General features: G+C 40.9%; 1 protein-coding gene across 1 annotated transcript; it reads left to right on the forward strand.

The window, feature by feature from the left end:
• Window positions 1–8,652: 8,652 nt before the first annotated feature.
• On the forward strand, window positions 8,653–9,622 carry OR11J6 (olfactory receptor family 11 subfamily J member 6). The gene is given in 2 exon segments (NM_001313835.1): window positions 8,653–9,346; window positions 9,348–9,622. Coding segments are annotated over 2 exon segments (969 nt in total).
• The last annotated feature ends 301 nt before the right edge of the window (window positions 9,623–9,923 follow it).

Consider the following 9,923-nt stretch of genomic DNA (forward strand, 5'->3'; position numbering starts at 1 on the left):
ACCATATGATTTAATTTACCTATGGAATTTTTTTTTTTAACAAACAAGCAAACCTGACTTTCAGGTCCAGAGCTGATTTCTCCTCAGAATTTGAATCCAAATATCTCATCAGGACCTGGTGTGCCTTGGATACTCCTAACTCAAGCAAAGACTTCCAGACCCAAAGGATATTTCCTCTTCATAATCAAAATGCCCTGTTTGGTTTTCGTTTAGCTTTATACTGGGATGTCCAAACTGGCATTAAAGCTCTGAGATATCCAAACCCAGGGCTTTACTGTATGAGCTCAGCTACATACTGATTTGCTGAATAAGACAAATGAGGCAGTGAGTTTACTGGAAATATCACAGAACCTCAGTTGCTATGGCACCAACTCTAAGAAGAAAACACAAAGAAATGGAACCAGAAAATGGAAAGAAAAGAGAGAAAAACATCATCATCATCATTAATAATAATAATGATGATGATGATGATTAAGTGACAGAAAAACATATGAGTTCAAGCTCACGTTTGAGGAATTTATCTGAAGCTTAAATATCTAGAAATTTTCAATTCTTTTCAGAATGGCTGTCTCTACTGGGGGAAGTGACATGTCAGAGAAGACTGGTTTCTAAGGTGAAACTCAAAAGAGAAAGAGTTGATTTGGAAGATTACATACTAATGGGATACAACATAAATATTACTAATAACAAAATATTTTTAAAAGACTGTACCAAATTTCACATACTGTATTTTTCCATTTGTATAACATCCTTGAAATGACAAAGTTCTAGAAATGCAGAACAGCTTAATGATTGCCCAGAGGTTAAGGAAATGGAGCCAGAAGGAAGTAAGTGTGGCCATACAAGGAAAACAAAAGATACTTGTAGTGATGGAAAAGTTTTGTATCTTTCCTCTATCAACGTCATTATCTTGTCCGTAATACAGTACTGTAGTTTTAGAAGATGTTACTATTGGGGAAAACTGGGTAAAGGGTACATGGATCTCCCTGTGTTTTTTCTTACAACTGCATGTGAGTTTACAATTATCTCTAAATAAAGAGTTTAATTAAAAAAAACAGATGAACACAGGGGGTAAAAAAGTAAGCAAACCATAAATCAGACTCTTAACTATAGAGAACACCCTGAAGGTTGCTGGAGGGGGGGTGGGCAGGGGGATGGGTTAAATGGGTTAAGGAGGGCACTTGTGATGACTACTTGGTGTTGTATATAAGTGATATCACTAAATTCTATGACTAATACTACACCATATGTTAACTGATTGTAATTTTTTTTAAGATTTTAGTTATTTATTCATGAGAGACAGGCAGAGACACAGGCAGAGGGAGAAGCAGGTTCCCTGCAGGGAGCCAATGTAGGACTCAACCCCAGGACTGTGGGATTATGACCTGAGCCAATGGCAGATTACTCAACCCCTGAGCCACCCAGACATCCCAAAACTGGATTTAAACAAAAACTTGAAAAAGAAAAAAAAGAGAGAAAAATTCTCCGAGCAGTATAGTGGTATAGTGAACTGATAGTGGATCAGGCTGCCCTCTTGTATAAGTCAACATCTCTCTTGTTTCTCCTTTATCTCGTTAGTTCTTTAAGAAATACTTATTGCATAAATAAATAAACATTGTATCAAAGAGTTTAGACATCCATCATCAAAGTGACAAAGACCTCCTCATTGAGGGAGGAAGTTAAAAAGGAGTCTCCAAGTGCAACATGAAAGCACTAGTGGGTTGGAATGCCTGGGTGGTTCAGTGGTTGAGCATCTGCCCTTGGCTCAGGTCATGATCCCGGGATCCTGGGATCGAGTCCCACGTCGGGCTCCCTGCATGGAGCCTGCTTCTCCCTCTGCCTGTGTCTCTGCCTCTGTGTGTGTGTGTTCCTCATGAATAAATAAATAAAGTCTTAAAAAAAAAAAAAGAAAGCATTAGTGGGTTGCAGATGCCCAGATACATCAGTGGTACTTCCAAAATAGAAAAGTTAGAGTATCCTTTAGTTAGCACCAGGAGAAAAAAGAGAAGTAAGGCTAGCAATTGATGCTACTCAGAAATATTTGCCCCGAGTTACTTTCTGCGGGGACTGCGGAACACCGAACAGAGTTGAGTGAGCTGTCTCCACTCTTGCTGCCTTGCTCAGCTTGGATCACGACATTCTGACCTGTTCCTGCCACTTCATACTGGTGTGCTCAAAATGCCTAAAGCTTAGAGAAGAGGGAAGTCACCTAACACAAGCTACAGAATGTCTAACAGCAGAAGAAGACACCTGAAACTGGCCTGACTCCCAGCTTCCTATGAACCATGCCCAGGAAGTCCACTGTACCTTACTGTGGGTGTAGGACGACCTCGTATCTGCTTCGGCAGTGAAGAATGAAAAGGCTATAAAGTGTTCCCCTTGCACACAGTTCCATGATGGAGCTTCTGCCAAAGTAGCTCATTACGCTGGAAGCTCTTTGTGGGCAATGACTGTTTTTGAATAAATCTATGTCCACAGCGGGTACACATTTTTCAATGAAATTCGTTGTACCAAGATAAACAGCAAGCTAAACCATAGAAAGCAGCTTCTGAACAACCCGGTCAAGTTAGTGTGTGAAGTAGAAATATTTTTTAAAGGAGCAAAAAAAATTAATACTTTTTTAAAAGGTTTGAGAGAGAGTTTGCACATGAGCAAGTGGGGGGAAGGCAGGGAGAGAGAGAATCTTCAAGCAGACCGCCTACTGAGTGCAGCGCATGGTGACCCCATGACCCATGAGGTCATAACCTGAGCAGAAACCAAGAGGCAGAAAGCTAACTGCCTGAGCCACCCAGGTACCCCAGTAATAATAATGCTAATAGCAATCCTGCAGACTGGCGAAAAAGCATAACAATGACCAAGGAAGAGCAACGGGCTTAAGCTATAGGCAGATTACATATAGTTTCTCACCACAGGCATCCTATTTGTGGAAAGGAAATAAACCAAGTTGAATTACAGCCAAATATAAACTCTTACCCTCTGTGTGTTTCTGTTTAATCATTTTGAGTGGTAAGACTGTCTTCAAAAGAAATCTTATGAGTATTATATATTAGATAATGCGTGTGAAATCTGTTGACACAGTGATCAGCACATAGCAGGTATTAAAAACCATCATCCAAGCATGATATAAAGCTAGATGGAGTGTTCATGTCCACTGGGACAGGAGGAAGATAATTTTATTATTTTTTTAATAAATTTATTTTTTATTGGTGTTCAATTTGTCAACATATAGAATAACACCCAGTGCTCATCCCATCAAGTGCCCCACTCCGTGCCCGTCACCCAGTCACTCCCACCTCCCCCCCGCCCACCTCCCCTTCCACCACCCCTAGTTCGTTTCCCAGAATTAGGAGTCTCATGGTCTGTCTCCCTTTCTGATATTTCCCACTCATTTTTTCTCCTTTCCCCTTTATTCCCTTTCACTATTTTTTATATTCCCCAAATGAATGAAACCGTATAATGTCTGTCCTTCCCCAATTGACTTATTTCTCTCAGCATCATACCCTCCAGTTCCATCCACGTCGAAGCAAATGGTGGGTATTTGTCGTTTCTCATGGCTGAGGAACATCCCACAGTATACACAGACCACACCTTCTCTATCCATCATCTGTCGATGGACACCGAGGCTCCTTCCACAGTGTGGCTATTGTGGACATTGCTGCTGTGAACATTGGGGTGCAGGTGTCCCAGCGTTTCACTGCATCTGTATCTTTGGGGTCAATCCCCAGCAGTGCAATTGCTGTGTCGTAGGGCAGATCTATTTTTAACTCTCTGAGGAACCTCCACAGTTTCCCAGAATGGCTGTGCCAGTTCACATTCCCGCCAACAGTGCAAGAGGGTTCACTTTTCTCTGCATCCTCTCCAACATTTGTGGTTTCCTGCCTTGTTAATTTTCCCCATTCTCACTGGTGCGAGGTGGGATCTCATTGTGGTTTGGATGTGTATTTCCCTGATGGCCAGTGATGCGGAGCATTTTCTCATGTGCGTGTTGGCCATGTCTAGGTCTTCCTCTGTGAGATTTCTGTTCATGTCTTTTGCCCATTTCATGATTGGATTGTTTGTTTCTTTGCGGTTGAGTCTGATAAGTTCTTTATTGATCTTGGACACTAGCCCTTTATGTGATGTTATTTTCAAATATCTTCTCCCATCTGTAAGTTGTCTCTTAGTTTTGTGGACTGTATCCTTCGCTGTGCAAAAGCTTCTTATCTTGATGAAGTCCCAATAGTTCATTTCTGCTTTTGTTTCTTTTGCCTTCGTGGATGAATCTTGCAAGAAGTTACTGTGGCCAAGATAATTTTAAAATATAAAGAGACATAGACTCCTTGGGGTTGAGGCTGTAAGAGGAGGCCCTGAATGTTAAGTGAAACTCCGGGTTTTCCTACTCTCAGAGACTGACAGCTACCGGGCGGTGACAGGGGGAGTAGACACCGAATCTAAGAGCACTATGGTCAGTAGTAAAGCTGGGCAGGGAATGTCCACGACAGCCAAACTGTGGGGGAGCCACAGGGCCTTCCACAGATGAGTGGGCTGTGTACACAGTGGAATATGACCTACCTACCATGCGCTTTGACATAGATGGAACTGGAGGGCATTATGCTGAGTGAAATAAGTCAATCAGAGAAAGACAATTACCATACGGTTTCACTCATGTGTGAAATATAAGAAATGGTGAAAGGGACCATAAGGGAAAGGAGGGAAACAGTGGGGGGAAATTAGAGAAGGAGACAAACCATCAGAGACTCCTAACTCTGGGAAACAAAAGGTTACAGAAGGGGAGGTGGGGGTGGTTGGGGTGACTGGGTGACGGGCACTGAGGGGGGCACTTGATGGGATGAGGCCCTGGGTGTTATATGTTGGCAAATTGAATTTAAATTAAATATTCCAAAAAAAATAAATTAAATATTCCTTTAAAAGATGGGCAGGGAAGTTTCTTCTAGTGGGTGTTTGGGGAGATACTCAGAATTTGGGGAATTGTTAAAGTGAACTGAAATGTCATTTGAAAAGCACATAGGAAGGAAAGGAAACTCCAGGAGCTTTGAGACAACTGGTGACATCCACTATGAGGCTGGTTTTTTTTTTTCAAAGATTTTATTTATTTATTCATGAGAGACACGGAGAGAGAGAGGCAGAGACACGTGCAGAGGGAGAAGCAGGCTCCACGCAGGGAGCCCGACATGGGACTCAGTCCCAGGTCCCCAGATCATGCCCTGAGCCAAAGGCAGACGCTCAACTGCTGAGCCCCCCAGGCGTCCCAAGGCTGGTTTTTAAAATCCAGAACCATTCTGGAGATGCCAGGTGAGCAGCAAACCAGAAGAGCCATTATTAGGCGACAACCTTGTTAATGGATCAGGGAGGCCCTTCCACCTTTGAGCTCATCCCTGGAAGTAAAACACTCTTGGGGACTGATTGATGCACAGTGATTGTCCCTGCTGCTCCTGGGGGGAGGCCTCCAGGGACAATATGTGGCCAGAAAGAGATGCATATAAAATGAATGAAGGAAAGTCTACTCCTTTTTGTGTCACAGCTAAAGAGAATCCTTTGTGAGGTTGAAACTGTGAGAGAGCGCCACCCGGAATCCAAAATCCCACATACCTCCGCCCTCTAAGAGGGTACAAGTGTGAGCCCCTCGAGCGCTGCAGAAAAAAAAAAAAAAAAAAACAAAACCTGTAATATTGCTACAGAAAAAAGGGCTGTGAACTTTCTTTTGTCTTTTTATCTATAAATTATTGTATATTTTAGAGAAAGTATAAAATAATAAATAATTTTATAACAAAGCCTTCATTCTTCCTTGCAGGGCATCTCAAATGTCTCTCCAGATTAGATTTGTTTAAGAAATTTCATCAGGAAAATTGGAGCTGCCACTTCCATTTCAAATTATCATCCAGATAAAAAGATGAGAGAAGGCAGCGGGCTTCATATCACTTCAGAGGAGATAAAATATTTGTAAGTAATGGATATCTATTTTCATTAGTTAAAATTAAGATTGAAGAACACCTATATTTGCGGTGAAAGGCAAAGTCAGCCTGTAGTCCCAGACAGATCCCACGATGACCCACGGCAGGAGAAAAGGACTTGGAACCGTGAGGCGGGAGCAAAGGGCCTCTCAAAGGTGAAGTCTGCTCCTGAATTGAGAAAGGGAGGAGGGGCACTCACAGTTCAAGTTTTATTACAGATAGAATTTGAAAGAAAATCTGCTTCTTCTTTCTCTTTCTGGACACCTTCTTTCCTCTTACTTCAAACTTTGACTAACAACCGCTCATTTAGGAGCCACCCTCACAACACCAAAGGCTTCTTCTCAAAGGCCCCCTTTTCTTCCCTTGATTTTGAGGTGATTTTATGCTGATTCAAACCAAAAGTGAAAGGGATATTTCTCATTCAAATAAAACCACCTGAAACACATCTTCTTTCCACTCTTGTTCTTATGACATTTCTTTGCCCTATTTATGTGCAGTCTAACCTACCATCGTCAGTTTAACTATATAAGTAAAATTATGGTCATACTGAAGAGCATGGCGGTGCATATTATATACTTTAAATTACAAATATAGAAAATTTAGGTTGTCTGGTTCTGGGTTAGAGCATCATATCATCCCTTACTGTCACTGAATTTCCAGCCCACAGCTTCCTTCAGTAAGCTCACCACCTTGGAGTTCGGTTTATAGTTTTTCCCAATTCAGTTCACCTGTTTGTTGCCATATTTGCTCTCTGAAGAATCACAATAATCTTCTCATATTTGGTCTCCCTTTAGTATTTAGGGGAAACTGTTAAACTGGAAGATGCCTGATGTAGCTCACATACCTGATGTAAACTATATATATAGCCTATGAAAAACATGTAAATAATCTTTCCTATGGTATGTGGCTTTCCTGAGGCTAATCCTCCACATACACGAGTGTAAATTTGATATAAGCAAGTTGCATGTGAATCCACCGAATCAAAAACAATAATGAAATGCAGCTAATACACACACACACACAGCTGACAGCCATGTAGAGAAAAAGGTTGGATTTTAGAATCAACATCCTCAGAGGGACAATAAAATTCAATGCTACATTTAGAAATGTGAACGTGCTTGTTTGTTTTAAGTCTCTAGAACTAAAGAGGAGAGAGGAGGAGAATTTAATGAGATAATGAAAATTAAGTGACTGCCACCATAAATATTTAATACATGACAGTGGTTGTTGTTACACTTACTATTTTGGAAGTCAAATGTGTTTTATTTTTTTTTTTTTTTTTTTTTTTTTTCAAAGTTTTTTTTTTTTTTTTTTTTTTTTTTTTAATTTTTTTTTTTTTTATTGGTGTTCAATTTACTAACATACAGAATAACACCCAGAAGAAAGTGTCCAAAAGTGGGCTCATGTCATAAAAGGTACCAAGAATTAGGACACGGTGCAGATCAAAGAAGAATGGAGGATTTAAGATAGTGATTTCCAGCTTTGATTAGTAGCCTTATTATTAAAGTCCTTCTTTATTAATTATAATAATAGGCATCTGGTTGAAAGGAGGGAAAGCTGTAATACATGCACCATACAATTTTGCAATTATCTGAGAAAAATAGGGTCCACAGTAACAAGGTTTATGGGAAAAGGTCTGAACTAACGTCCAAACACCAAAGTTTGGGGGTGTTTCTTCCACCAAAAGTCAGCATGACCTTGGAGTAGTCTAACCTGTGTGGTTTCAGTCTCAGCTTGATAATCCCTGAGACCCGACACTAACATTCTAGACTGCTATATTTCATTTCTCCCATAGTTTTAGCGTTAAATATATGCTTTTGTTCCTTTTTTATTGTCTTTTTACATAAGATGATTCATCACTATGCAGTAATAAGATGAGGAGGCATCTGAGCTAAGAAACAGGTGTCCTTCATTTGCCTCTGGCATTTTTTCTATTTGAGAACCAGGATCTCCTAATAAAGGAGTGAAGCCAACAAAGGTCCTTTTCGTATCAAATTAGCTGTTGTAAGCAAATAAAAGTTAAACACAAGGGTAAGAAGCTAATATATATGTTAACTAACTGGAATTAAAATAAAAACTTAAAAAGAAAAGCTAATAGGTCCTTGCTAGAGTGGAATCTGCAGCAGCGTCTTCAGCGCCTGGCCTCAGTAGCCAGAGTTACTCAGGACAGATCTCCTGACAATATTGTTACCAACGACATAGTATGATGCTCTTTGACTTAGTTCGATTTCAGGTTATATTTAAGTTTTGATTTTTCTTAAAATCTCCCAAAATACTGTACAAAATTTTCTTTTTTTTTTTTGTACAAAATTTTCTTTTCAGCAAGAAGAAATCAGGTATATAAATATATGAGTGTGTATTTTATGAAACTATGTGCCAAAAAAAGAATTAATTTAAATGCAAATGGAGAAAACAATCTGGACACGATGTTACCCAATGTTAGTGAAATCTATACTCTGAAAATGAAGGCTGGTTGAGTGGGGGCCGTGGGAGCATGCCAGGCTCTCCCAGAACCCTGATCTCATTGGGCTAAGCCAGATCCTGGGAAGGGAGTTACTGAATTGAGAAGCACATAGGGCCTTTTCACAGAAGTGTATTGAAGGAGCTACAGGAATCAGAAGAAATAAAAATAACCTTAAAATAGAGGGAAAATGATTAATATACTGATACTTCTTGCTCACTCCCTTCATAGAATAGGAGAATGAGTATCTCAGGAGCCAACAATATCTCTGGGTCTGTGAGTGAGTTCATTCTCCTGGGCTTCCCCTGCCGCAGGGAGCTCCAGGTCCTGCTCTTTGTCATCTTCTCAATCATCTACCTTCTGACTCTCATGGGGAACACATCCATCATCTGCGCCGTGGCGTCAAGCCGGAAACTCCACACGCCCATGTACATCCTGCTGGCCAACTTCTCTTTGCTGGAGATCTGCTATGTCAGTTCTGATGTGCCCAAGATGTTGGCCAACATCATCTCCCAGACCAAGAGCATCTCCTACGCCGGCTGCCTGCTCCAGTTCTATTTCTTCTTCTCCATGTGTGCCGCTGAGGGCTACTTTCTGTCTGCGATGTCCTATGATCGGTTCCTTGCTATCTGTCGACCTCTACATTACCCCACCATCATGACTCACCATCTATGTGCCCGATTAGTGGTTTTCTGCTGGGTAGGTGGCTTTCTATCCATACTGATACCTGCAATTCTTATGTCCCAGGTGCCCTTCTGTGGCCCTAATATCATTGACCATTTTTTCTGTGACCTGGGACCACTGCTGGCTCTGTCCTGTGCTCCAGTTCCCAAAACTACTCTAACTTGTGCTACCGTAAGCTCCCTTATCATCTTCATCACTTTTCTCTACATCCTTGGATCCTATACCTTAGTTTTGCGAGCCGTACTTCGAGGTCCCAGCTGGCTCAGGTAGGAACAAAGCTTTTTCTACATGTGCTTCACATTTCTTGGTGGTTTCCTTGTTCTATGGCTCAGTCATGGTGATGTATGTGAGTCCAGGATCCAGGAGCCATCCTGGGACACAGAAATTTGTGACCTTGTTTTACTGCATGGCAACCCCTTTCTTTAATCCTCTGATCTACAGCCTTCGAAACAAAGATATGAAAGATGCACTCAAGAAAGTCCTGGGAGCATCATCAAAAGAAATTTCTAAAAATACAGAGAAATGATATAAAATTTCCTATCATTCTCTCAGGAATACCAAATTTCTCTCATTGAGAGAATAAAACTATCTTCTGAGCATGTCTGAGTATTTGATCCCTTACTCTCATGAAAGTGTGACTCGTTACACACAAAGAACCCTCATCCTGTCTTGAAAGAAAATACCCACAATCATAAAGGTCTACCGTGGAAAGTTCTGTAGAGTTTTCATTCATCAATGAGTCATCTCTCTGTTTTGGTCATTTTTTTGAAGTCTGAAAGCTGATGTAATCAGGTTGATATGTACAAAGCTAAGACTCAAGCTACCAT

The sequence above is a fragment of the Canis lupus genome, chromosome 15 (genome assembly GCF_011100685.1).
Source record: "Canis lupus familiaris isolate Mischka breed German Shepherd chromosome 15, alternate assembly UU_Cfam_GSD_1.0, whole genome shotgun sequence".
In the NCBI taxonomy this organism is placed as follows: domain Eukaryota; kingdom Metazoa; phylum Chordata; class Mammalia; order Carnivora; family Canidae; genus Canis; species Canis lupus.